The sequence below is a fragment of the Rousettus aegyptiacus genome, unplaced genomic scaffold (genome assembly GCF_014176215.1).
Source record: "Rousettus aegyptiacus isolate mRouAeg1 unplaced genomic scaffold, mRouAeg1.p scaffold_m13_p_6, whole genome shotgun sequence".
Lineage (NCBI taxonomy): Eukaryota > Metazoa > Chordata > Mammalia > Chiroptera > Pteropodidae > Rousettus > Rousettus aegyptiacus.
Window position 1 is genome coordinate 109,719,317 of NW_023416309.1, and position 27,837 is coordinate 109,747,153.

General features: G+C 45.6%; 3 protein-coding genes across 8 annotated transcripts in view; 1 reads left to right on the top strand and 2 right to left on the bottom strand.

Moving 5' to 3' along the window:
- SLC39A11 (solute carrier family 39 member 11) overlaps window positions 1–1,031 on the bottom strand; it is a 299,781-nt gene extending 298,750 nt beyond the window's left edge. For all 3 annotated transcript variants that reach the window (XM_016143613.2, XM_036223070.1, XM_016143617.2), the window contains exon 1: window positions 443–1,031. In XM_016143613.2, the coding sequence (XP_015999099.1) occupies window positions 443–530 (88 nt within the window). In that variant the 5' untranslated portion in view covers window positions 531–1,031. The remainder of the gene's footprint in view (window positions 1–442) is intronic.
- COG1 (component of oligomeric golgi complex 1) lies at window positions 2–12,359 on the top strand. The gene is made up of 14 exons (XM_016143612.2): window positions 2–350; window positions 2,969–3,210; window positions 3,360–3,541; window positions 3,627–3,797; window positions 5,592–5,748; window positions 6,290–6,500; window positions 6,842–7,633; window positions 8,172–8,318; window positions 8,795–8,956; window positions 9,749–9,876; window positions 10,337–10,445; window positions 10,865–10,974; window positions 11,054–11,132; window positions 12,167–12,359. Exons 1-14 carry the CDS (start codon window positions 36–38, stop codon window positions 12,329–12,331), a joined length of 2,970 nt encoding a protein of 989 aa, XP_015999098.2. The 5' UTR covers window positions 2–35; the 3' UTR covers window positions 12,332–12,359.
- On the bottom strand, window positions 11,237–27,798 carry FAM104A (family with sequence similarity 104 member A). Of its 4 annotated transcripts, none has more exons than XM_016143626.2 (4): window positions 27,523–27,782; window positions 23,280–23,379; window positions 15,211–15,270; window positions 11,237–13,598 (listed from the first exon to the last, which is right to left on the bottom strand). In XM_016143626.2, the coding sequence occupies exons 1-4, from the start codon at window positions 27,741–27,743 to the stop codon at window positions 13,362–13,364; spliced, it is 618 nt and encodes a 205-aa protein (XP_015999112.1). In that variant the 5' UTR covers window positions 27,744–27,782; the 3' UTR covers window positions 11,237–13,361. The 4 variants fall into 4 exon arrangements, with proteins under 4 accessions (XP_015999112.1, XP_015999114.1, XP_015999113.1 ...); XM_016143628.2 differs by lacking the exon at window positions 27,523–27,782 and adding an exon at window positions 26,914–27,504; XM_016143627.2 differs by lacking the exon at window positions 15,211–15,270 and having other exon boundaries at window positions 27,523–27,798.
- Window positions 27,799–27,837: the final 39 nt, after the last annotated feature.

Sequence of the window (27,837 nt, forward strand, 5' to 3'; positions counted from 1 at the left end):
GCGGAAGTGGCCTTTTGGAGGCTGACAGGTCCACCATGGCGGCCGCAGCCACCTCCCCCGCGCTGAAGCGGCTGGATCTCCGCGACCCTGCGGCACTTTTCGAGACACACGGAACGGAGGAGATCCGAGGGCTGGAGCGCCAGGTTCGGGCCGAGATTGAGCACAAGAAAGAGGAGCTGCGGCAGATGGTGGGCGAGCGGTACCGCGACCTGATCGAGGCGGCCGACACCATTGGCCAGATGCGCTGCTGCGCCGAGGGGCTGGTGGACGCCGTGAAGGCCACCGACCAGTACTGTGCCCGTCTCCGTCAGGCTGGCTCGGCCGCGGCCCTGGCGTCGCGGGATCCGCAGGTCAGTCCCGAACCCCGGATCCCCGCCCCCCCCCCACCCCAACACTGCCACTCCGGCGGGTCAGCCCCGCCCCATGCCCGCGGGATCCCCACCTGCATTTAGGAAGAGCCTGCCGCCGCTTTTTGAGGTGCTCTGCACAGGGAAGACCGCCGGCAGCGCTTTCCCTGGATGCCGATCCATCCTCCCAGAGGTCCGGCCGTTTCCTCAGGAGCCTTCCCGGACTTCCGGGACTCGGTCCCCTCTCTTCAGCCGCGGGTTCGCCGGTCCCTTCCGTCCCACGTTAGCGTAAAACGCCAGGGGTCTCCCTCGCCAGGCCGTTCGGCTCATTCCCATGTCACACTTCCTTACGTTATTCTGAGAACAGACTTCTTTATGTTGACGCCTTCCCCCAAGTCATTCATTTCCATTCCCCACTCAGGAATAACTTCTGGCGATCCCAAAGAGCTGTTTTACCCGCCGTTGGAGGCTAGTACCAGCCAGCAAGCCATAATCGTTTACGAGCAGAACGTTTTCGTTTTAGAGAAACTAAAGTTATTCTTCTAATCAGGTTATCCTAAGCGTTCTTCCGCCCAAATGCTAGTGATTAGACCTGGCTGGAAGCATGCAGCACTAAACACGCCCTAGTACTGGAGCAGCGTTTGTGTTCCTAAAGAATGTTAACTTACGGATGACAACGTGAAGGGGGCGGGGTGGGGGGCGGGGAGTGAGAAAAGTCACAAGGAATTTGTTCTTAAACTGGGAGAAGAACCTTCCTACGACATGGAAGAAGAAATTGCAAAAGTACAATTTAGCTCCATTTTGGAACTTTTTAATACAACTTGGGTTTTGGGAGGATTCAGGTCAGTAGCCTGGTCTTGCACAATAGGATGGTAGAAGGTTGGAAATAACTTACCTTTGAAATGAGAAACCTTATCCTTCTGCAAGCTGTGCATTTAGTACATGATCCCCTTCCTTACACAGCCAGCCTTTCCTATAACTGAATCACACGTCACAGTTTATTACAAAGCTACGCATGATTTTAGAAATGTATTTATTTTATAGTTGTTATATCTGACTTATTTTCAATCAAACCCACAAAACTCTGAGTACCTTCTTCAAGGCACAAAGAAACAGAAGTCCCCCAGTTCCTGCTCTGACAGAGCTTACAATCTAGTCAAGGAATTAAATCCATGGAATGTTGATAAGAAAAATGTAAATAATTTCAAATAGCACTACAAAACATTTTAAGATAATGGCGATTGATTCCCCAAATAACTGTATACACTTACCATAAGAATTCTGCAGGAAGTCACTTCAGACTTGGGTCCTTCTCAGTGAAGGGGGGCATTAAAGACAGATGAGATTGGGACTGTGGGTCTGAAATATGTAAAGACAATTCAACACAGGTAATCAATTTGATTAAAGTAGGGGTTCTCAACCTTGGTGTGCTCTTGATATTTTGGGCTGGGTCATTCTTTGTCATAGAAGCCGCCCTATGCATAGGATGTTTAGAAATATTCCCGGCCTCTGTCCACTACGCCAGTAGCACCTTTCCCCCATTATCACATCATGATCATCAAAAATATCTCCAGATATTGTCAGATGTTCCCTGGGAGATGTAATCACCCCTCTCTCCCACACGTGAAAACCAGCAGATTCGAGGACCCCTGAAAGAAAGTAGTGGAAGGACAAGATATCCTTAACCACCAGGAAGGAGTCTTTTAGAAACTAAATGGCTTTTGAAGCAGGTTAATTTGACGGCAAGGAAAAGGATAGGTTGGAGGGAATAATGAATGAACGTAGCCAAATGAAGTGTTTTTAGTTAGATTAATCCAAGTGTAAGATGATAATGACCTGCATTAGAATTGTGGAAGTGGTAACAGAAACTTAGATTGTAGAGAAACCACCAGAAGGGCATGAATTTCTGGGGATTTAGGAGCAGAGTGGTGGTATACGCTGAGATAGACAGTGAGGTCAGATGGCTAAGATTTTTGCTAGGATGATGGATTTAGTTTTAAATATACCTATTATAGAGTGGCAGTGAAACTTACCAGGCAGCAGCAGAAGAGGCTTGATTGGAATTCAGGGGAGTGGTGAACACTAAAAATAAAGATATGGTAGTAGTGTTCTGCTTGAGGTGATGTTTGAGGGAAGAGAATTTTGAAATAAGAGGACAGACGGAGAGGAGTAGTGGCGTAAGGACTGAGAGCCAGGTGAAGGTTTAGTGGAGGGCTGGCGAAGAGGCATGGCCAGGAAAGACATCCCTGATGCCCTCAAAGAAGCAGAAGGAAATGTGGGAAGACTGAGCATTAGAAAAGGGGAGGAGAAAGCGCACTCGGGGTGGTGTAGAGGACTCCGTGCTACTGAGACTTCACAAGGATCGCTGATGACGACCAGATTAATTTCACCTCTCCATGGGACTGAACAAACATGTTTGCAACTGGTAGAGAAACCGGTGGGATTCTGTAGCACGCCCGACTCCAGTAATTCTACTATGCCGAACTCTGATGCCTTGCTGAACAGCATTGAATTGACCTGATTGAAAGCTTTGCACCCTAAAATGCATCCTCATTTCTCCCCAAGACACTGATCTTGCTTTCGTTTGTTCTTCTGACTTAGTTCTGTGCCTTCTCCTGCAGCCACAGCCATCCCAGGAGAAATTCTACAGCATGGCTGCCCAGATCAAGCTCCTCTTAGAAATTCCTGAGAAGATCTGGAGCGCGATGGAGGCGTCTCAGTACCTCCAGGCCACACAGCTCTACCTGCTCTGCTGCCACCTTCACAACCTGCTCCAGCTGGATTCTTCTGGCTCCCGATACAGCCCCATCCTCTCCCGATTCCCCATACTCATCCGGCAAGTGGCAGCGGCCAGCCACTTCCGGTAAGTGGACCCAGCATAAAGACAGTCTCTGGAAAGGGCCACGCTTCACCACTACCGTTTTATGGAATATGTCTTCTTTCCAGATGTACCAAAGTTCTTCTTCTAAGATGTAAAAATTTCCCTGCTGACCTTTGTCATCATCCGTCTAGGTCAGCCATTCTGCATGAAAGCAAGATGCTGCTCAAATGCCAAGCCATGTCTGACCAAGCTGTAGCCGAGGCCCTGTGCTCCATAATGCTCTTAGAAGAGAGTTCTCCTCGCCAAGCCCTCACAGACTTCCTGCTGGCCAGAAAGGCAGCTATTCAGAAACTCCTCAACCAGCCGCACCATGGTGGGTATGGGAATGGAGAAGGGAGCGTTTTCTGTTTTTAACTTGACCAAGGGAAATTATTTATAAGAATGGTTTCTTCTCGTAGGTGCTGGAATCAAGGCTCAGATTTGCTCATTAGTGGAGTTGCTGGCCACCACCTTGAACCAAGCTCACGCTCTTTTCTACACTTTACCGGAAGGTGTGCTTCCGGACCCGTCCCTGCCATGTGGCCTGCTCTTCTCAACTCTGGGGACCATCACGGGCCAGCATCCCACCGGTGAGCTCTGAGCCAGCTGTGTTTGTTTTCTGGTTCATCAAACTGATAGTTGTTGAGCATCTGCCATCTTCCAGCTACTGTGGTAAGCTGTGAACTGGACAACAACGGACCCCACGTTCATGGAGGTCACAGTCTAGTGGTAGAGGCAGATCTTGAACTCAAACACATACGTATCTATTTACTATCGATATTGGTCATTGCTCTAAGAATTAGTCAGGTGAAAAAGGCAAGGAAGAAAGTTCCAGGCACAGGGAAGAGAATGTGCAGACGCCCCCGAGGCAAGCAGGATGTTAGTGTATTTGAGGAACTGAAAGGGAGCAAGCGAGGCTGAGAGTACAGGGTGAGGGGAAGAGCGGCCTGGGAAGCGGTGCGGCCGGTCTGTCAGCTGTAACTGGGTGATGCAGAGCCAGGGAGCAGGCCAGGGAGTTCGGACTCCGTCAGAGGACAGTGGATAACCTTCTAGGACCTTCTAGAGCCTTCTGGGGCCTTCCAGGCTCGGTAGCCCTTCTGTTACATGTTCTCTTGCATCCTGTACTTTTATTTGGTAGCATTTATCCCAATTGGAATTAAGTACAGTTGGCTTTGATGTGCAGGTGGATCCCCGCAGGGCTGGAGTGGATGCGGAGAGCTCGCTTAGGAGGCTGTTATGACCCAGGTGACAGACTATGGGGGCAGTAGAGACGGAGCTAATTAGATAACTCAGACATGTTTTGGAGGAGATAATTTGGTGATGGGTTAGCTGCGGAGTGCATAAAAGGGAGGTGTCTGAGTTTACTAGAAAAAGAGCTGGTTTGAAGGGCCGATGATTAGTTCACCCTTGCAAATACTGCATTGGAGATGACTGGCACCTTGGAACGGGAATGTGAGTGAGCGGGCGATGGCGGGTCCCAAACGGAGCAAGCAGCGAGCGGTCTTGCTGGAGACACACATCTGCAGTGCTCTCCACATGGCTGTTGTTGGGAGCCGTGGGGACAGATGACATCATCAGTAGGAAGAGAGATGACAGAGGACTGTGCCTTAGGAGACTCTCGAACGCAAAGGTCAGATGGAAGAGACTTGGCCAAAGATAAAGTAGAGTATGGTGACAGCCATGTGGTCATTTTCACAGAGATGTGAATTATATAGTCTCATCTCTGACTTGCTTTATTTTTCAACTAGGGTACCACTTCCTTATGCCTCGGTTTCCCTCTAGGTACTTAAGTTTAGTACTTTTTCCCTCTCACGAAAGGAGTGTACTGGCTAATTTGTCATGGCGTTGGAAAACAAGGACAGGGGACCTCAGAAGGACCCCGTGTTTCAAACTCCAGAGGGTGCCTGCGCACAGAATATAATGATTGGGCCTCCCAGAGTCCTACCGCGTAGGCTGCATCCTGGAGAGGTCACCTCTGAAGGGTTACAGCTCTGATCAGGATGAGTGGTCGATTCTTTCCTTAGAGCTTCAGGGGAGGCAGGAGGACTGCGAGGACGGGGACACCATCGCCTTTCATATTTTGATGACTTAAGTTCTACTTTGAAAACATCAAGGACCGTACCACACCCAGCTCTCTCTTTTTCTCCCTCCCTGTCTCTGCCTTCTCCTCAACCAACAGGATGACCAGAGCGGGAGGGGAGCTGCCAGCCCCCTGCCGCGGGAGGCCCAGGCACGTTCTCTGCTTTCCTTTCCCCATACTTCGGGGGTCCCATCTGGCCTGCCCAGGGAAGACCAGATGATTTTTGGAAATGCCCTCAAGGTCCACTTTTTAATATGCCACTCAGAGGATGGCCCGGCTCCTCCTCACCGGGCCTTCTCTTTAGGGAAGGGCGCCGGTGTCCTGCAAGGAGAGATGAGGCTCTGCAGCTGGTTCAGACACCTGCCCGCGTCCATCGTCGCGTTCCAGCCGGCACTGCGGACCCTCGCGCACCCCATCAGCCAGGAGTACCTGCAGGACACGCTGCAGCAGTGGATCCACATGTGAGTCGTGGGGACCCACCCGCCAGCCTGGACAGGCCAGCCGGGGGGCCAGTGAGGAATGAGGGACAAGTCTGATCTCCCGGGTGATGCTCCGTGTGCCACCAATAGGTCGTGCCAGCTGCTCGCTCAGCCGCCTGTCACTTACTTTTCATGGCAAATTAGCCCCCACTGTGGGAGAACCAGGAAGGAACTCATCTTTCAAAGTATTACGCAGAGGGTTTTAAATGCTCTTTATGTCAGAGTTCTGCCCCTCCTAAACTTTTATTTAGTGCGCTGTTTTTGAAGCCATTGTCTGGGGCTCACAGCTTCCCTCTGGAGACCTCGAGGAAACAAGGGTAGGCCTGGCAAAGGGGCTAGACTACCCCCCAGTCCAGCCAGAGATGCTGCATTTACACCTATTTTGAAATGCTCTGAGATCAATGTGTCTGTACATTGGGACCTGGGTAAGAGGTGGTCACGTGGAGTCCTGCTGTTTTTCTCAATAAAGCTGTGAAACCACACTCTAATGAGGCCCAAGGGCAATGCAGTGACTTTGTTGCAGGTGTAATGAGGACATTAAAAACGGGATCATCAACCTGCTCATGTACGTGAAGAGCATGAAAGGTCTCGCGGGGATCCGGGATGCCATGTGGGAATTGCTTACCAACGAGTCCACCAGTCACAGCTGGGATGTGATATGTCGCCGGCTTCTGGAGAAGCCGCTCCTGTTCTGGGAGGATTTGATGCAACAGCTGTTCCTCGACAGATTACAGGTCAGGTGGGACGTCACGGCCGGTCCTGGTGTGATCTTTTGACCGAGCAGCTTCCTGTCACTTTCCCTGTGACTTACTCCAGGGTGTTAGAATGGATTTCGGGGGTGGTTCCTTTGGATAAATGAACCATAGCAATGAACAGAGATCCAGATTCTGACACTGAAAAAGCAACCAGGCCTCTGTCAGTTGGTGGGGAACACGTCCATGTCCATCCATGGTGACTGCTCCCTGCCAGCCCCGTGTCATCTTTCTGAGCCTGGGGCAGATGGCCACTTAGTGCTCTTGTTTTCAGATTTCCTGGAAGGAACTGTGATTAGAACACTTTTCTTCTTCTCTTTTAGACTCTGACAAAAGAGGGCTTTGACTCCATCGCTACGAGCTCCAAAGAGCTCCTCGTTTCAGCTTTGCAGGAGCTTGCAAGCAGCACCAGCAGCTCCACTTCAAGCAAGCACATCTACTTCGAGCACAACATGTCTGCCTTCCTCTGGTCCGAGAGTCCTAATGACCTGCCTTCCGACGCCGCCTGGGTCCCCGTGGCAAACCGGGGGCAGTTCGCCGGCAGTGGGCTCTCCATGAAAGCTCAGGCTGTCAGCCCTTGTGTGCAGAACTTCTGCTCTGCCCTAGATTCTAAACTCAAGGTGAAGCTGGATGACCTCCTGGCTTACCTTCCCTCTGGTGACTCGTCACTGTCCAAGGAAGTCTCTCTCACGCAAGCCAAGACCTGTGCCTTTGACAGATACGCAGATGCCGGGACCGTGCAGGAAATGCTGCGGGCTCACTCGGTGGCATGCGTCCAGCACATCGCTGACTGCATCCGGGCGGAGCTGCAGAGCATTGAAGATGCGGTGCAAGGGCAGCGGGAGGCCCTCAGCGCCGTCAAGCTGCACGCGGTGCTTTTCATGGCCAGACTCTGCCAGTCACTGGGAGAACTGTGTCCTCACCTGAAGCAGTGCATCTTGGGAAAACCAGGGAGCTCCGAGAAACCAGCAAGGGATTCTAGGGCCCTGAAGAAACAGGGAAAGGGGAAAACTCAGGAAGTCCTTCCTGCACAGGCCCAGTGGCAGGAGGCCAAGGACCTCCTCCTCCAGCAGAGCCTACTGGGCCACAGGGTCTGGAGCTCGGCAGTTGTCAGGGTGAGTGGCATTAAACGTATTCTTTCCAGGCTCACCAGCTCGTCCTCATTTTGCCTCCTGCTGATCATAACCCAGTCTTGCCAACCGTGGTAAGATCTTTTAATAAGGGAATAACAAGTTTTATTTCATATAGTTTCTTTGACTTATCTCTGCCACATAGATTAAATGTCAAAACTTTTTTCATTCATTTTTAGCCTGGATTTTGTAGACAGAAACTGGATTTTCTGCTTTCCATCTGATTAGACTGAAACCTTTTGCTCGACAAGGGTCTCTATTCCTTGCTTTTCAACCTAACTATCATATTGCCTATAGTTTCCACTGGTGTCTTAAGAGGTGGCCCCTGACATTTACAGTGTAGTTAGAAAAGATATTCCCATTGCTGATATCAGTAGTTCGGCAAAAGAAGAGTGATATTTACTACTTGCCACCCCACACGTGACCTGAGCAGTGGAAGCTGATTTCAGGGTTACTCCAGTAGTTTGAAACCAGCTCTGCAGGATCCGCATGGCTTCTCTGGGTGTCTGCCTTTTATTACCAGGTTTTGGCTCACGGGTTCACCCAGTCATTGCTCTCAGATGATGCTGGCTCAGTCCTGGCCACGGCCACCAGCTGGGATGAACTGGAAATCCAGGAGGAAGCCGAGTCTGGCAGCAGCGTCACCTCCAAGATCCGACTGCCTGTGCAGGTGGGCCAGGGCTGTCGGGGGGCCCGTGGGCTGGAAAGGGGGAAACCTGCTCTGTGGGAAGGAAAAGGATTTTAGAAAATCATTCAACAGACTTGTAGCTTCTGAGGAAGAGCTGCAAGTAATGTTTATAACTTTCTGCTGGGGGGCAGAGTGGACGTAGGGCCAAGTAAATAGATTGTTCGAGAAGTCAGTGATTCCTTTTGTAGCATAGGCTCTGTGCTAATTAGAGAACCACTTACCCTGGAGTGAAAACAGCAATATAAGAGACACAGTGCCACCTGCTAGGTCAACCCCAGGCCTCCGAGGGAATGACAGCAAGTATCAGTCACATTTGCCACCCGGTCTGCTGTCCAAGGGGCTGACTGGAGAGCTCAGGGCCCTGGCGTGTAAGCCTAGTGAGGATACATGAGCCCGTGTCTACTGGTTCTCATTTGATTCGTACAAGTTGGCAACTTGACATCGCTTTGTCCTCCCAGCCGTCCTGGTATGTGCAGTCCTTCCTGTTTAGCTTATGCCAGGAAATCAATCGAGTTGGAGGCCATGCCTTGCCAAAGGTGACGCTGCAGGAGATGCTGAAAAGCTGTCTGGTTCAAGTAGTAGCTGCCTATGAGAAACTTTTGGAAGAAAAAGACATGAAGGTAGGTGTCTGAAGTTTCTTCCATTAAAAACCAAAGTAAAACCTTAGCCTTTTCTTGGATCTGGGCAGTGCCCAACGATTCCGAGCATTAAGGACCGCTCAGCCCAGCCTTTCTGGTTAGTGGTGGCTTCTAGCTCCACGAGTTTAATTACACCCGTTCTCGGGGGTCAGGCAGGTCCTCAGTGAGCAGGCAGTTGGGTGCAGTGGAGGAGGGTTTCAGAGTCATAGAGACGTGCGTCCCAGCCCCTCCCTGCTCAACCACACGCTCAGGAACAAATGTGGCCACTTAAGAGTGCTGGGGGGACCATGCGGAAGTTAGGGTTCCGAAGTGCAGCATGTGGCACACGAGGTGCTCGTGGAAGGGGGTTCCCATCTCCCTGCCCCCCACAGCTCTCACCCTCTGGGAAGTCTCCCGGCCTTGCTATGAATTCCCATTTCATTTGTAGTATTTTCGAGACAGAACCACCTGATTTGGGAAAGAATTCAGTAAGTCTCATGACCTTCTTCACCATGCCTCTCCTTCATGCAAGGACTTTTTTTCCTTTAAAATGATTACTTATGTACCTGAGGCCATTTTTAAGGGCAGTCTCCTCCCTGCTGTTAGGATTTTTAGTTTTAAGACCAAGTTTCTAACACACTGTTGTGTTGTCACAAATGTAACTGGCCGCATGATTGTAAAAAGCTTCTGCTTCTGAAATAACAAGCTGTAACTCAACCCAAACCTGAGGCTGTTTATTATGCTCATATAACAAGTCATCTCCCTTAACGGTGGGGACCGGGAATTTGTTTGCAGAAAGAAGGCGCCTTCCCAATGACCCAGAATCGGGCTCTGCAGCTGCTTTACGATCTGCGTTATCTCAACATTGTTTTGACAGCCAAGGGCGAAGAGGTGAAAAGCAGCCGCAGCAAACAGGACTCTAGGTACTGGCACCCCCGGGCCCTCCCAGTGCGGCCTCTTCCAAGTGCAAATCGCCCTTTTCCGGGGAGTCACCACATAGTCGGCCTCTTACAGCACGTTAGTTGTTTGCTTCGATTGGTCAGTCCTCATATTACCAGCAGGAATAAATAATGACCACCTGCTGGATAAATTCCATGGTCAGGTGTAGCAGGTGGAATCGCATTCCTCTTTTATATGAGTCAGCCCACCAACTGTTGGGTATCATTTGAGCCTCGAGTGCCCTCCCTAAAAACAACAAGGATGGACTTGACAAACATCACAGGTAAAACTCTTGAGAATTAAGCACAATGATAGTGGCAAGTGGTACCAAGTCAGCAATTAAGGAGAACAAATCCAGTTGTAGGATATCTATAGCATTAAAATACCGGAAGATTGGGTTTTGTCCTGAAACATGGGGAAGAGTATCCTAATCCCTTTTTCCAGGATTGAGAAGGTAGCTGACTCCTTGGAAGCATTCATCGACCCATTCGACTTGGACGTTTTCACACCTCACCTCAACAGCAACCTTAATCGCCTGGTACAGCGAACTTCTGTAAGTCAAGTGAGAAACTGCCCACTGTGCATGAGGCTTAAATTCAGAATGAACCTGCTCCAGCACTGAATGCTCCAGAAGGCAGTGTAGGGAGGGGGGTAGGACGTAAATAGCCAAGCTTGGCTTTAAAGACTGAAAGAGGATTAAATAAAATCTCGCCACTGAGGCAACCACAATCTGACCCCTTTGATTGTAGATAAGGATTAGGAAGGTTTTACCAAGGCCTCAGAAAGAGAAGTAAAAGAACCATGAGTCTGAGAGGCTGACCTCTGGACAATGAAAACAGTCATTTTAAAGCCTTAGCACTCAAGAACATTGTCCAAAAGCAAGCAGTAACTGCTTACTGACAGAAGTGATTTTCTGTCAACTGGACAATAAAAAACCCAGCACATTACTGTACCCCCTTTCTTGTCCGTCAGGTTCTATTTGGATTGGTGACTGGTACAGAGAATCAGTTCACCCCCAGGAGCAGTACATTCAACTCCCAAGAACCCCATAACATACTTCCGCTGGCATCGAGTCAGATCAGGTAATGATGCTAAGAGGCTGTTGCTGGGCCCTAAAGCTACCTGTTCATGCTACTCAAATTCTGTCATCTTGTCTTGGAGGTTTGGACTTCTTCCACTGAGCATGACCAGCACTCGAAAGGCCAAATCAACTGGCAGAAGCATCGAGTCGGAAGCCCAGGTCAGTGCAGAAAGCGAGTGGTTCATCCCCGTTCCTGTCCCTTCCCCACCAAATCACCCAATCGGCTCCCCTTCAAGTAATCGATAAAGAACTGAATGACAAAATGCACTGATGCTGCTTTTAATGGCGGCGCAATATAGAAGTACAAGGTTTTACTAGCTTGAGCTGATAGAAGTTTTCAAAGATGCCCATTTACACTGTCAAGTAGCCCCATAAGAGAAACGTACCTCAGGCTGCCAAGGCTGTAGAAAATACACAGGACAGGATGGAGATTATTTCTTGGTTTTAGTAGGGTAAAAGAGTGACCTGCTAACCAGGCATCATCTGACTTATTTGGGAAAAATCTTATTTGTTTGGTGATGGTTTCATCTTCCACTTCTTTTACTTGGGTGGTAAATAAAAGGTAACTTGCCTTCTCCAGTTTTATCCATTCTTGTTAATACACGTTTTGTCTCAGTAGGCTGCCACCCACTAAGCCTGCGGGAGTCCTCCTGGGTATTTCTGCACTGTGTTGTGCCCATGTGTGCTTGAAAGCTCAGCTTGTCTTCTTACAGCATTTAGTAGTTGTTTGCTTCATCATTAGACAAAATGTTAGCAATGCATCCTTTCCATATTCCTTGCCATTAAACCCATTAAGATCGAAAATCCTTGTCAAACATCTGGTTTTAAAACTTGGGAGATGGTAGTAAAAAAAAATTCTTGCACAAACCGCCATTCCGTAAGCATGGGTCTGTGCGGTAACTTTCCCCACGACTCTAAATTTCTACTTCAAGTCACTAACCTTTCAGTTCTATCCATAGTAGAGAACCAACCATGGAAAGGAGGTATATGTATTTATCCTATTCCTACAATAGTTCTCAACTTCAAATTGGAGTTCTGTCCCCATTTCCTTTGCAAATCCCCTTAGCTAGAGCTCTCCGTGCTGCTCGGATCTGCCTGTGTGTGCTGTGTGGACGCGGAGTGGAGTGGGGGGCGTGGGCAGGCAGGAGGATGTGGGTAGACTCTAAGGCACTTTCCTCTACATGCAATGGCAGGCTGTCCCCCCGGCACTCTCCCGAGCAGACGACCCGACGCATCCTGGCTCCTTGTTCAGACAGCTTGTCAGTGAGGAAGATGACTCATCTACGCCTTCGTTATTCACACTTGGTTGGCTCTCTAGTATGACTAAGTCACACGGAGACATAGCCATCTCTCTCTAAATAAATACTATTGCTTCGTTTCTTCTAAGGGTGCCTCTGCTCATTTGTTTCTCGGCCGCACCAGTCCTTCCGGCTTCAGTGGTGGGACGCGGCCCCCTAGTTGCCGTTAGGGATTACTTTAAGCATAGAGTGAATCCTCGTCCAACAGTCTCACAATACTTGGGCCTTTAGACATCAGTTCAGGTAACTTACACTCTAGTCAGCATTCAACGCCTTCATTCTCAACACTAGAAGGAGATCACATAAGCTGCTGACAGAACAAGTTCACGAGTAAGACAGAAAGTCGTTACGTATTTCTTGACTGTCAGAACTGTGCAGTGTTTCCTGCGAAGTCTGAGACGCAGGCTCTGGAGGAACGACGGCGACAGAAGGTATCCGGGTATACAAGAGTCTGAAGGACATTCCCTCTGGAAATACAAATACACAGCAAAGAGCGGAGACAGTTACGAGGGGGGCGCCTCACTTACACAGTCTCACTGGGATCGGTGACTCTCCCGTTACAAAGGAGAGCTTTCAACAGGACATCTACATACTGAGAGGTAGTATGGCAATTAATTTCAGTGCAAGACTGAATCAAGCTTTCTACGTTTTGGAAAAAAAAAAAAAACTTATGTTTTTTCATGGAAACTAGATATCTTTACTAGTTTATTGAATTTAAAAAATTGAAGATCCTGCATTTTTAAAAGGCCTTTTTACATAAAGTAGAATTTCTAATTGACAGATTTGGAAATCGATCTGAATTGGACAAACTATGGATTCAACACGCAGATGAGATTTCCTCATACCTTGACATGGGTTGGATACCCACCCTCAAAAGAATCCTATAAAAAATTGCTTCAAAGCCCCTTTGAAATTGCAATAGTGCAGCAAAACCACAAGTAAACAACTGCCTGTTAACCTGTTATTTCAAATATAGACTGAAAAGCCAACAGGCATTTTTTTTGTGTGCAATTTTTTAAAACACCGTAAGATGAAATATCAAATCCGCACAGTGCTGTCCCTTCACAGAAGGCAAGAAACCGCCAGCTCGTCAAGTTGGAGGCCGTCCTCGGTGCTGCAGGCTGTGGAAATGGGCCTCCTTCAGGGTCTGGTTGATGTGGAAGTAGGGGCCTTGGCATAGTGCAGACTGCTCGGGCATGGGCTGAGGGGTGTTGGGGCTGGACCCAGCGACGATGTGGTTTAAGCTGCTTTCTGGCCCACTGGCCCTGTCCGGGCTGTTGATGCTGCTGCTGCTGCTACTGCTCCCACCACTATCACTGCTTGAAGACTAGAAAGAGAGAGAAACAGTTTTGCAATTAGGCTGTTGTGTTTCTTAGGATGCTTACTGTGGTTTAAGTTACAATACCCTATTTAAGAATATTCTCCCCATCTGGTCTGAGGAGTACCAGCATCAGAACACACTGGGCTTTACCATTTAACAAGTACGTTCACCTAAGATGTTTCATGCCATCCTCACGAGGACCCCGTAAGGTTGGGCGGGATTACTGTCCCCATTACACATCCCTCGGAAGTGGCAAGATCCAGACTTGAGCACAGGCTGTCTGACTGCAAATCCTTTCAACCACCTCTGAACTCCTTTACATGTCTTCTCTACCTGCTTTTATCGTTCATTCCAATAATTTCCAATCACCGAAAGAAGAAATTCTCAGCCTCCAAGGGAAAGTATCAGTCACTGGTATGGAGTATAAAACAGGTGTCCTGATAACAAATATGATGGCTTCTGGGTACAAGTTAAATAAAAACCTGTGACAATTTTGTGGTTATCATCTCGGGGACATGAAATGATAATTCTCTGAATGCAGAACACATATCCTTAAAGACTAATATAAAGTTATGTTAGCATTTTGACAGTTTGATAAGGATGTGTGCATGTGTGTGTATATATATATATATATATGCCCCCGTCTCACTTTTTTCAATGTAACTAACATGACTTGGTATTTTAGTCATCTTGAAGAAAGTACTCAAGACATCCCTAATTAAGAGTCACTCAGAAATCCCCTTCCTTCCAACAGTAGGATTCTCAAAAGAGAAGGAAATGGTAAAGATCCTTTCAGAATTATGGTACTATACAATTTTAATACTGCATTTCCAATAAGTGACAACCCCAATAACTGGATTAGCAGTACAGCTCAACACAATATTGCACTAAAAAGCATCAATGCATGAGAAAGTTAGAATTCTTGTAATCAGTGATCTGATGTACATTTTTTTTTTTAACTCATTAGCCCTCTGGTACATCTAAATTTATATTCCCTTAGACAAATATTAGTTTTAAACTGTCTGCTTACAACAATGTAAAATCTATACATAAGACTGGAAAGAAACAGCGTACGGTAGTTATATTAACATATATTCGTTACCAAAATAAATGTATAAATAAAATGCTGTTTATGGATAGATACTTTAAAAGTGATTTTGAAAATGCTAGTTCAATCCATTTTTTCATCAAAAGTTACACCTTACAATACGTACACAGACATGCCTGAAATGGCAAAGAACGCATGTTCACAAAGGCATCTACTGTTAAGACTTAAACCAAGAATTGTCATGGTCTGTGGGGCATTTGAAGCTACTTAACATAGGTCACATAGGTCACAAGTCCCATCGCCCATAGGGAGGAGACAACCTGTCTCTCTACAATTAAAAAAAACAGCAAAGCATTATAATGGGCTGAGTGACATCGATGGCAGGGCTGGCAGCAGCAGCAATTACATTTACTTGAAGACTTAAGAAGCTAAAGCCGATTCAAAACCAAAAGTTGCTGTCCATAAAAGCCTCTCCTACCCTAGAGTATGGCCACCTAGGACTGTCACTGGTGCACCTGGCGAGGTCATGAACATTTAACAAATAGTTACTACACTAGGTAAGAAACCCACCGCGCAGAAAACTTTGTTTCCTCTTAGTTTGTTTTCTTTGTTTTTCATTACAGGTACTGTCTGAAAATTAAGGCAAGAACTAGAATCAGTTTCTAGTAAATCAAGTTTCCATCTCAAATTATATTTATTTCACAATATAACAGCAAAGGTGACACTATTCTGACAAAAGGTAAAAGTTCTTTAAAATAAACAGGTTAGAAAAGATTTCTGTACCATAACCATTAAAAAGGGGAGACGCAACTATACCAGCAATTTCTAGTCCATTTTAAAAATCTTGTAACCTAATTTTATAAAGACATGTATCAAAATGTTTAGTGAGGCCTTGTTTATAATAGTTAAAAACTGCAAACAACCTAAATATCTAACAATAGTGAACCTGGTTAAATTACATGTACATAAAGTATAATACATGAATTATAATTTGTAACAATGAAATTCTATTCAGCTGTTAACAGTATTGATAGAGCTATATATACCAAGATAGAAGCCTTTAACATCTTTTTTATAGATTACAAAACAATATGTAGAGTACGTCAGCTGGTTTTAAAATGTTTGTCTTTAATGTAAACACATGTATATCAAAAATAGTCTGGAAGGATATATATGCAAAAATATTTAGAATTTGGACCTTCTATTTTTTATTACTTTTATTTTCTACAAAAATTTCTTTCCAGGAAACAAACTGATCATGAGTAAGAGAACTAAAGAATAACTACCAAATAGAGTAAGGTCCTCTGTTACTTCTAACTTCAAGACTGAGACTTAAAAAAATACGTATTGATACTGTCAGATTTTAGACTGTTTTGCCCTCTTGAAGGACTTAAGAACTCCGAAAACGTCTTCAGTTGTAATCACGTCCATCGAGACAGCCAATGATACTTTCAAACTAATAAAAGACAGTCTGTATAGAACCCAGGAATGCCACTTTATGTGTGACGTTAATACACATGAAACATTACACATACTATTGTCACCAAAGGTAAAATGAACACGTCTCCAAGGATATTTTGGTTCTTATTTTCTGCCAAGTCAGGCCTGTCTTCTGGCTACCGGGAGGCATTCAGGAGTCTCTCACCATCTGTGGACAGACCAGGGTTTTCCAGTACGGGGTGAAACCCATTTGGTGGGTAGCAATCAGAGTGCAACGTGGTAAGGTGATTGTTCTGTGAAACTTCTTTCAATTATTCACACATATATCTGGTATGTACTGGGTCACTACATAAAACATTTCCATGGGCAGGGTCAAAAATGTTTGAAAGTTATTGTAATCAGTTTTAACACTGTCAGCCATCAGAGTGGTCTTATTTATGGGAGAAAGGAAAGACCATTATTTTAACCCTAAAGGCATAAAATCAAATTTTAAGTCTCTATCAGTGCTTTAAGATACACAAAGAAATAAATCATTTTGTCTTATAAAGCCAAAAAACTTGAAATAGGAAAAAATTATATTCCCCCTACTTGGTGAAGCTTTCAGTATCAAAGCCTAGGGGAGGGAGGGGCACCCCTGGAGAGTGCATGGTTTTGAGGATTCCAACTGATCAACTGGTACAGAAGAGTTTACCTTGTTATTATTCCTATTCCTTCAAAAAACAAAAACAAAACAAGTTCTTTACTGAGGGTCCAGAAACTGTGGGGCTGAGAAAGACACATCAAGTCGGAATCCATCCCATGCTCCCGACTCCTTACAGAGACTCCTCCTCAGACAGTTCACCCAAATCCAGTTACGACGCTCATTTACTGTCTCTGAATGACTCAGTTTAGGCTCAGTGGTGACATCTTACCAGAGCATTTTCAATGACAAACTTATATTACAAATCAAGAGAGAAAAAGGTCATGATCTGTGAAATGGAAACCCAGGTGTACAAGCACAATAAAGTTCAATGAATGAAAATTCTGACCAAGAATGTCTAACCATAGAAAGGCAACTCATAAGACTTGTGTGGTGAAGATCTGTGTGAAAAGGGAAGATTCTCAGCCTGTCAGCGGATCCACCTGCAGACCCTGGTACCTGCCGTCGCTGGGACGAGACCCAGAAGAAAGCAGTCTCTTTTGGAACCACTTGCAGGCTTTTGTAAAAAGTATACAGGCCAAGGCCGCACCTCAGGAACACCTGGCTCAAGCAGGCCCAGGTCATGCTGAGGTCCGAGCACTGTCCAAACCAATGTACGTGCCCGCTAGGTACTGGGAGGCACTGCATGAGGGCCACCTCGTGCATCTGCTGAGTTTCTGCTGTGATGACACAGCCACTGATGAGGGCACTGCGCAGCTACTTCAGTGACAGGAATCTAGCAACAGGTATGGACAGAGGGAACTAGGGGAGGCTCCTTACAACGAACGGTGTGTGACCTGGGCCCAGAAGAAAGAAGAATTTTAATAAGCAGGGCGACAGACTAAGAGAACAAAATCAGAAGTTCTGGGGAGGAGGAGCTAATGAGTGGTGAGGCTGTGCGCAATCCAGCAAGTGTCAAATCACTTTTAAATACACGAGAGGTCACAGCTAGATCACGTGCCCAAAGTCTGCAGGGACACTTTGCAAGCGTGGGGGATATGTTCAGATCCGTACTCAGGAGGAAGGGTGCCGGGGCTCTGTTCAGATGAGTGACGTCAGGGACACTGAGCAGAGGCCACCTGGGAAGTCTTCTAACACGAGGACTATGGCAATGTAAATGAGGGAGGTGACAGGGATTCGGGAAGGAAATGGAGACATTCAAGTTCACACCAGGCACCCAGACCTACCCCTGAATATCGTGGGGGTTAGGGCGCCGACCCTTCTCGCAAGAGAAAATCCACGTATGACTTCTGACTCCTGAAAAACGTAATTACTAAAAGAGCACCATTGACCGGAAGGAAGCCTTACGGAGAACATGAACAAACGATTAACATGTTTTGTATTTTCTATGTACTACACGCCGCATTCTTACAATAAAGCTAGAGAAAAGTTATTAAGAAAATCATAAAGGAAAATACATTTACAGTACTGTAGGTAGTTACTGAAAAAAATCCACATATAAATGGACTCGCACAGTTGAAACCCGTGTTGTTTGAGGGTCAGCGGTGCTCGGTGCTCAGTGCGTGTCTGCTGAGAGTCGGTGAGCCCTGAGAATGTTCTGTGGCATCAAGGAAGAAGCCAGGACGCAGAGAAGAATGGGGGGGGGGGGGGCGGGTGCTGATGGAGAAGGACCAGCAGTGGCCGCAGAGAGCCAAGGAGGCTGGCGGTACAGGGAGAAAGAAGGCCCACAGTAAGCTGAGGGGAAACGAGGCAGAGAGACCAGCTGGGAGGGAAAAGGGCATGCGAGGAGGCCAGTGAAAGACGCAGTGGATGAGAAGACGCTGGAGAGGAAGAGAAGGGCAAAAAACAGGAGAAGCATCTTTCAGGACCCTGGACAGAATGCAAGGCAGCTACAGAGAGGCTTCCCACTCTTTGGCAGAAAGGAAGAATATCAATCCGTTGTGAAGCAGAGAACAGGGAAGCTGAGGAAGTTCATCTTCTTGGAGCACAGGGCTCGAACTATACCGAAGGTAAAAAACTCTTGGTCCCTCAGCCAGGCCCAGGGCGTGAAGTCAAGGTAGAGATAACCCATTTATACCCACGGAGGAACAGCATCAACTAACTCTAAAGACTGCTCCTGCACATACCCGTTAGAAAGGCCCCCAGACAAGAATGTTAAACAGAGTCTCTGCTTCATAAAAATAGAACTAGATATGTGTATATTTATTGCCTGCAACTATATGCTTTTTCTTCCTAATTAGAAAAGCAGACAACAGTGTATTCATTTTCTATCAAGCCCCAGCTTCCCCTCACATCCATCTCCCCATTCATGGGTGCTTTTAATGTGCATGCGCCTCAAAAGAAAAAGGAAATCTCACTCACTGTATACACTACACCCCGAGAGCGAGAATGAAGTTCATTCCAAGGCCACTCCGGAATCTGGATTTAGCGCAAGAGATGATCCTACCATGGTAACCAGCACATCTACGGTAAAATCCTGTGCCTCTCAAGTGCCCAATATTAAGAGCTCCAGGTCTGCTAACCTGGAGACAAGACCACCCCAAATGAATTCAGTGTGTTACTTAAACAACTTTCTAAAGATGCAAGGAAAGAAAATGCAGGTGGGTCAGTTTTCTGTGTCAGTCCTTACACGATGAAGTTGGACCACGCAATGTGTTTTGAGTTCCTTTCTAACTATTCTATTACCTATCACTTCATTTTGTTTAAATTTCAACTGGCCCAAAAATAATACACACCTACACAAACACACGTGAATGTACATACCCTCATTACTTAATGCACTTAGCATTTAGTTTCAATGTGAAACTGCTTGCAGCTTTTGATGCTGGGAGTTGTGCTGTATTACAAACATTTCAAGGACTTAAGCTGTGAGCAGAGTTTCTTAAGATGTACACTACGAATCAGACTAACTTTTCAAAGGGCTGCTCCTCCATTTTGAATGGACCTTTTTACACATGAACTTGCTATAGGTTTTAAGTACACAACCCTGATAGTTTTACCCAAGACACAGTCTGCCAAAAGGTCTGTCTCTGAGGATGTGCCTACTACCCTGTGACAGATTAAAGATGAGAAAGGGGGAGAACAAAAAGCCGTAAGATACCTTTTTGAAAAATTACCCTAAATAGTCCCATTGTCAGTTCATTCTCATTCTTAAACCAAATGGGTTTACGGAATCCCACTTTCAATGAGACATGGATTCCCCTGGTCCTGTTATTTTTTAGTCTGTCACGCCTCTGCACTCTGGTAAGAATACCCTTGGGATTTTAGGATTATGACATCGAAAATGTTCCCCTTCCGGCAGAGACGAGAAAAGGCAGAGGCTGCTCCAAGGAAGCCGCTTCTGTTTTATCTCGCATTTTCTCGCTCTACTTGCCACTTCACAGTGCTCTGAAAAAATCAAACTGGCCTTGGTCGGTTAAAGATCTTTTTTAAATGAGGGTCTTGTGAAAAGGCACAGCTTTTATTTATTCAGGCAGCAGCATTTTTTATAAGGTGTAGCCTACATACCAAAAGCCAGATCTACCTGGAAACCTTTGGTGTATTTTGTAGATAAAGACATTAAAACTGAAAGCAAAGAGGATTAGCCTACGAGTTAAGATACAATTCAAACCAGAAAGGCCAGCCCCTGAAAGAACAAATTCGTAAGTAAGGTAGATCTAGCTAGTTTCTACCCACCCAAATAATCATCCGAGATCAAAGAATGCTGCTACCCTGGTATAGGACCCAACAGGAAGACACGGAGTGATGATAAATCACTTAGCTTCCAGCTCACCGAAGAGAAAGACAAGCCTGACGTAGACATTAACCAACAAGATCCAGCAAATTATAGCTCAATTTAAAAAAATAGCATCCTAAGGCTCACAAATTATTAAATCTAAGTCAGTGGAGCTCAAATTCAAGGTCTTCAATTCAAACACCAATTAGATTTTCTAAAATGACACTAGACCCCAATTTCCTCACTTTTTCTAGCTAGGAATAGAAAATGGCTTCCTAGCTAATACCTTATCATAGCATTTCCAGCTGACCTGGCTCCCCACCCCCACCCCCCACCCCCGCCGCACGCAAAGTGTGCGAGAGAACTTCCCTCCCATGCTCTGTGAGCCAGCGCCCCCCCCCCCCCACCGCCCCGGCCAGGAGCCAGCTGCTCCACCGGCAAGATCAGGGGCTCACCACCCCTGCCTCCTACTAGCTGTCTATCTTTGGGCAAGTGCCTTCATTTTCCTGTGCCCCAATTTTTTCATCTGAAAAATAGAAATAATAATACCTACTAAAATGATAGGAAGGAAATGGACAAGTGAAAGTTTCCGTATTAACTAATCTGCCAAGTCAGTTCACATTCTTTAGCTTCGGGGTATCTAGGGAAACTGAGGCATCTGCTGTCTCCATTTTTCAGGTAATTATGATTTACTCGTGGCACAGTTTAATAGTTTAACACAAACACCTTTCATCTTATTTCCCAGGATTTGCCAAGCGTACCTTTAAGAGAAAAAGATAACTTTTGGGAATTAATTTTAAATCTCTCTTAGAATTAAAACAAACTCCTTCCAAATGAAACCTCTACAAGTTAAGACAAAAAAAATTCTCAAATTATTTAAGTATGTCAGGAAAGACACAGGTTTTCTCTTAAGTTTTCTCTTAACTGAATTAGTCTTAAGGGAACTTACCTCAGCCCTACCTTAGAATTAAAAGAACATTTTCATTAATAAGTTAATTATATAAAGAAATAATCCATTTATAATGAATCATTTTATTATTTTCCCTTTTATACACAATTGTCAAAAAGCAGCCAAATGCCCCTAACCTTGGCATTTTTGTGCTCTAAGCATAATCATCTATTCCAATGGTGACAATTCAATTTCCATTTTAAAGACCTTCCCTGGCCTCTGCTTCTCTGGCTCTCCCTGGGCCCAATTACTTGTTACCACCACCACCACCACTGAGGAAGCACAGCCCCGAGGCCACTCGCTCAGACCTCGGGTAAAGGCTCAGTCAGCAAAGTTGACACAGAGGGTCACAACTGCCAGTGAGTTCAGATGACCACGAACAGATAAAAAGTACTCGTATACACTGTAAATTATAACGAAGACAGCGTAGTCTATCCCCTGACTAATGATTAGACTGGTTTAACCAGTTAATTTCTTTAGACAAGTAAGAACAAGACATGCGAACCAACAAGCTGAATGACAACTGTGGTTATCTTCTGTGATCCCAATACACAGCTTTTAAAGGGGGTGAAGGTCCTTTTCTACAAACAGCGATCAAAACACAGCAGAAACTAATACTACAGAGTATTACTTAAAGTAAGAAATTGGAAATGTTTAATTTTTTTAAACATGACAATTTACATTCCTGTTCTCAGGCATCACAACTATAGATATAGAAAAAAAAGACCAATACGACATAGAGTTAGAACATCATATAGCAAAAATTACATACAGATAAAAATAAAGAAATACTCATGCTGACACCATGAAGGTAATCACAGCACACTCTTTTAAGGAATAGTCATAATTCAAAAGGACAACAGAAACTCAATTACTGTTACGGTTTTATCATCAGATGTTCTTGGGAGCCACTGATCTCTGGTTTTCTTTCATCCGTGAGATTCTCCAATTACATCCAACAAAGCTCAATAACTTTTCTGTTAATCATTTTTTAAAAAGAAAGAAAAAGTGCCATAGGAAGATTTTAAAAAGCGGGATAGAAGCAACAGACACTCGAGTCTCCACACAGGAGGATCTAACGGCACCTTGTCATTAGATGTTACTGACTGAAGTAGGTCAAGTCCTAGAAACAAGGACTAATTAAATGACAAATTATCTGGTTGTGCAAGAACTGTGATATACAGAATTCTGCTTGAAGTTATGAGGCTGGAGCTTAGGAATCCTCGCCAACGAGGACTTTTTCTGTCAAGGCGGTAACTGTTAAGGCTCAGAGCCTCTAGGTGCACAGTTTCACAGCAGCATCACTCTGCGCTGTGGATCAGCCCTTCGCTTACAGGGACTGAAGCGCTCCTTCAGGAAGCCAAAACTCTGGGACGCTCTGTCCCTCTCCCCGCTCTCTCCCCTCTACTCTGCCTCCTGCGGTGGTCCTTTTCAGAACAACACAACAAAAAAGTAAAAACGCTTAAAAACAGATTTTTTCGTACACATACATTATGTATTCTGAATGCTTATAGTTTCTCTTCAAGATAGATGAAGTGAAGCAACAAAATATGATGGTCTTAGCGACAAGAATGATTTATAAACTATTAGAAAATAAATTGGTTTCTGAAATATCAAATAGGAGATTCAAAGAAGGGCTCTCAAAGATTCATAAAACCTCTAACAAATACAAATGGGGTGGGTAAATGGAAAAGTGCCGATATACACCACTCCGCTGGGGAGAAGGGGCAGAGCTCCCTCAAAGGGGCCATGACTCAAAAAAAAGGTGGAACCATTACAATCAAGCAAGATCACTTTCTTTTATTTAGTCGAAGGATAACTGTAATTACACAAAAGAGACCGAGTTATTTAGCTCAAGCAATGTAAAAAACAGAGATTCCGACCGCACTTCGTACCTCTGTGTCCCAGGAGTCATGAAAGACAGCGTTCCTACTGCTCCTTTTGGTCTGCGGGGGAAGATGGTGGTCTTCTTCGCTGCCATTCCTTCTCCTTTTCCTGAAATTAAATCACAAGGAGGCAGAAAAAAAAAAAAAATCCAACAATTGATCTTTCGGATACTTAAACCTGTAAACCATGACAACACATAAATTTGCCCTCTCTCCTGAGAAAATGTAATTCATCGTAAGAGGTCTCAATATGTGAAAACTGCAAGTACACCATCACTGGGCGCAAAGAGCAAAAGCAGAAAACAGGAGCAGTAAGGGCGAGCTTCAATTTATGCGGCTAATTTCTAAAAGGAAGCGTGACAACTTACGCCTGCTGGGAATCGGAGCAGGAAGATGTTAACGACTGAGCTTTCAAACTCCACCTAATTAAGGTTATCGTCTCTTCTGCGTTTCCTGACATTACAATTCCAAGTTCCCTCAGTTGACTCCCTCCCGTATGACAACACCAAAGACACGGAGTGGTTGCCTTCGCCTATTTTAGCCTTAAAATCCCTTAAAAGTGGTGCTACACAAGAATCCATAGAGGTTCATAGTTTTCCTGCATCCCTGATTTTCCCCCAACTATCACTTAAACAAAAGCTCCACGCCCTTTGAAGTATTACTTTTCTGAACAATCACTGGAAAAGCTGCTCTTGGACACATAAACTTGATTATTCTAGCCGCACCAGCTGTGTTATGGTATATATTACTTCACCGGATTGTTACTTTGAGACTATAGCACGAGCTACTTAAAATATAGATTTAAAGAAAAATCACACTTCTTCCTTAGTAAAGTGTTTTCAATGTGCAAAAGAGACAAAACTTGAGTTTTTAATGCAAATATCAAGTGCTGTCAGAACTTCTAAACTGCAACTAGAGAACAGAAATAGGAGGTATAAATATAAGTCGAATTGCCTGAAACTGTGCTGTCCAATACAGCAGCCACTACCACACGTGGTTATGTAAATTAAAATGAACTGAAACTGAATAAAACTAAAGTTGCCTTAGTAACACGAGCCACATTGCCAGTGCTCAGTGGCCACGCGCAGCAATTGTGGTGACGAGCAGAGACACAGGCGTTTCTCACCGCTGCAGAAGATGCTCCTGGACGGTGCTGACTCGAGTGCAATTTATACAAAGCAGCACAATCTACTGTAATGAAAACCCTTAAAGGTTCAAATTTCTATAGCTCGGGAGAAAAACAGCTTTTGGGAAAGTACTGAATTTGAGCATATCTTCTATCCAGTTACATACCTTTCATGGGAGTAGGATGGCTCTTCATCCTACCATTATGAGTTGTGGTCTGGACACCAAAGAAACTTTATCACCCTGAGCTCAATTCCCTGTACTCTAAAACGTTCTGAAAACATCTACCTTTATCAATGAGTTTGGATACAGTTTAGGCATGTAATGATGAAAGGGGGGTGTGTTTCTGATAAAGCTTCAACCACCAAACCAGCAAGGGCCACACCATTTACTTCATTCTAAAGCTCAGGTGTTTGTAAAATAAGATCTTTACTTCTGCTTCCTTCTTTCCTCCCAAGAGATGAGATCATATCTACACATTACTTTGAAGTATGCGGAGGCTAAAAACTAGATGAATGCCAGGTTTTAATCATCATTAAATGGATGTGCTATTACCATAGATTTGAACCAATAAACTGCTTCTTTCGTCCTAACGTGACCAGAGAATATTCACGGAAATGCGATAAAGTGACAGAGCAATGACTAGTGAAAAGCTCGCTGACACCCAAAAAGGAACTCATGAAGTGGCAGCACGCTGGTCTCCAAGCTCTTCTTTTATCAGTGTGACAACAGCTGATTGTGCTTTGGGCTGCTGAGTCATTCTAACCAAACTTATGAGCTTGACCAAAACTTTCCAATTTCCTCATTTATAATTGTGGACATATCTTTCCAGTGACAAGATATGAATATCAAGGCGGTTTCAAGGCAAAAAGAATGCAAGAACAAAGAGGATGAACTGGTTTTGGAAATGTCAACGAAATTCTGGGAAAGTCACATGAAATATCCCAGCCCTCTAATCAGCTGATTTCTCAAAGTACCAGAATTCTCTCTTGGAAGGAACTGGATTAAGAATGAGCCCTAACTGTTCTTCAGTTCTTTTTCTAGGCTCTTTCCAGATTCTGCCCTTGAAACATCCTTCTTTCAACAATATCATAAATAACTGGCAAAATTACAGCTTCATGTTCAACCCTATCTGCAAAATCAGTGAGATTACAGTTTTCAACATTAATGCCATAGACCAGGTTATAATTTTAGCAGCCACCTATAACTGATTATAATCTCCCTAGCCACCTAGTTACAGATTATTGTTTAAGCATTTGTTACTTCTAAGGATGGCTGATTACATCACTTTTCATCATTTCGTTTCTCTCCAATCTTCCTATCATCTATCTCCTAGAGACTGGGCATAGAAGAAATCCTAAAGAATAGAGACTAGTACTTTTCAAAAAAAATTTTTAAAGTAAAAAAACTCTTCCATCTAGGACCCAATCCTGCATCTTAAAATTAAGGAAACAGAACCAGAGAAGTGAACTGACTTGGAGCTACTAAAATAGCTGGGTGGCAGAGCTGGTCCATCATACACCCCAAAACATGTAGTGAAGAGTAAGAAAACCCTGTCCAGACCAAATTATCTCTTTCAATGTTAATGAAGTTATCAGTCTAAACATGCTGACATTATTTGTGTACTAAAGAAAGGAATCTGTTACCAGTATAAACACATTCCGGGTACTTGTATTTGTGTACAGTGCTGGATAAAAGCAATCTTTTTGTAGTAAATATTTTGGCTTTTTCAGATATGTGAGACATCCCAAGAAACTGTCAGAAGTATAACTGGGCTTGAGAAGGAAAAAAATGGCAGCCAGATCTGGCTTACTATACCTAAGGATCTTGTTCCTAATTCTGACATGTCGGTAACTGGGCCACTAATTTCAAATTTAGTACACTCTTATTTTCTATACAAGGAAGCTTTATGCCTCACTCCACAACATGACCCGAATCAATAATCCCATGCTGAAGTTAGAGGAACTCTAGATTTTCACTATTGGACCAAATGACAACAGGAAGTTCTTCCAGAATCTTAATCCCATGAATTAACTATCCTCCAGAGCAGTGTCCTGGGGGGGGGGGGGGGTGAAAAGTGTCAATTACATTGAGAAGCAATGAAACCATGGACCGACAAGAAAATAGAGATAATCTGCCAAGGCGATCCTATTTTATTCACTTAAACGTCACTGAGACTATTATGAAATAAAGCACAGTGATCCTGGAAAAATGCAAACATGTACCAGCTGAGCTCTCTAAACCTCTTTCCTCTTCAGAAAAATTAAAGTTGAACTTGCTGATCTTTGGTTTTCACTTCAAACTCCACGATGAGGAATTTTTCTAATTTAAAATAAAGCTGACCCTCCCGATTCCGGGCACCCCATTTCAACTTTCTCCTTCCCACAAGTAAGTAAGAAGGAAAGACGGAAATCGCAGCTTGGTCTGGACTCCACTCAGTCCATCACCTCATAAAACCCCGAACCCAGGTCTGAGGCCAGGCTCTGTGGAAAAGTAGAGCGTCGCGATATAATCCTACCTCCGGCCTTCGGGGTCAAACGGCTCCGCACCCAAACAGTTTAGAATCCTGCCCGTTCTAAATAAGGGCTGCAGGCAGAGAGAGACTCGGCAAGTCACTTTAGTCATCCGCCCTTCCGTGTTCACAACCGTCCAGGGCACAGACTCTTCGGTCTAACCTATTCCTGCCCGGCTGCACGGTTAAGCCCGCTCCTTCTCTCTGACCTTGGGGAGCCCGCAGCTCCCCGCCCCGTCCCCTCACAGACGGCCTAAGGGCTCCCACTCGAAGATCAGACGTTCCTCCCATCCCCCCGCCCTCCTAAATTTAGGACTAGGACGCTTTAGGGCCACCGTCTCTCTTCCGGGACCGACCGGACCTCAATCCAAAAAGGGAAAGATGAGGAGGGGAAGATGGGGTGGGGGAGACCTGGACCGTGGAGTCGCTCCTCCAGTACGCTCCGGGAGGAGCAGGTACCCGATCAGCCGCACATCCCTCTCCCATCCTCCCCCGGGCCCAAATAAAGAGCCGCGGGGCCCACGCTTGCTGGGACCCCGCTTCGCGCGCCCCTTCGACTTCATCTCCCAAGACAGACGAGGGGCTAGAAAGGAAGTGGGATCCCCACGGACTCACCTGGGCCGGAGGCGCTCGCTCATGGCAGCCGGTGAAGGGGAGCGACGCGGCGCCGCTCCGCGAGAAGAGAAAACAGTGGGTGTTGCGTTTCGGTGGCCGCCACGCCCACCCCCTCGGGCCTTGGCTCTCACCGCGGCTCGGGTGGACGCTGCCGGCGGTGAGTACCCCTCGGTGGGACCCGTACCACTGCTACTTCCGGCGTCTGCTCCGCGCCCCCCCATGTCGCAGCCGCCGTGGTACCGCCCTCTCGCGGCTGCGCAGTGGCGTTCCTCCGACCGCGCCGACCGGTAACCCCGCCCACGGGAAGAGGCGGGC

Coding starts and splice junctions, on each gene's coding strand:
- COG1 (XM_016143612.2), top strand. CDS start 36: ATGGCGGCCGCAGCCACCTCCCCCGCGCTGAAGCGGCTGGATCTCCGC. Junction 9,877..10,336: donor CGCAGCAAACAGGACTCTAG/GTACTGGCACCC, acceptor CCCTTTTTCCAG/GATTGAGAAGGTAGCTGACT. Junction 10,446..10,864: donor GCCTGGTACAGCGAACTTCT/GTAAGTCAAGTG, acceptor CTTGTCCGTCAG/GTTCTATTTGGATTGGTGAC.
- FAM104A (XM_016143626.2), bottom strand. CDS start 27,743: ATGGGGGGGCGCGGAGCAGACGCCGGAAGTAGCAGTGGTACGGGTCCC. Junction 23,380..27,522: donor AGCGAGCGCCTCCGGCCCAG/GTGAGTCCGTGG, acceptor ATTTAATTTCAG/GAAAAGGAGAAGGAATGGCA. Junction 13,599..15,210: donor GAAACAAAGTTTTCTGCGCG/GTGGGTTTCTTA, acceptor CTCTCTTTCTAG/TCTTCAAGCAGTGATAGTGG.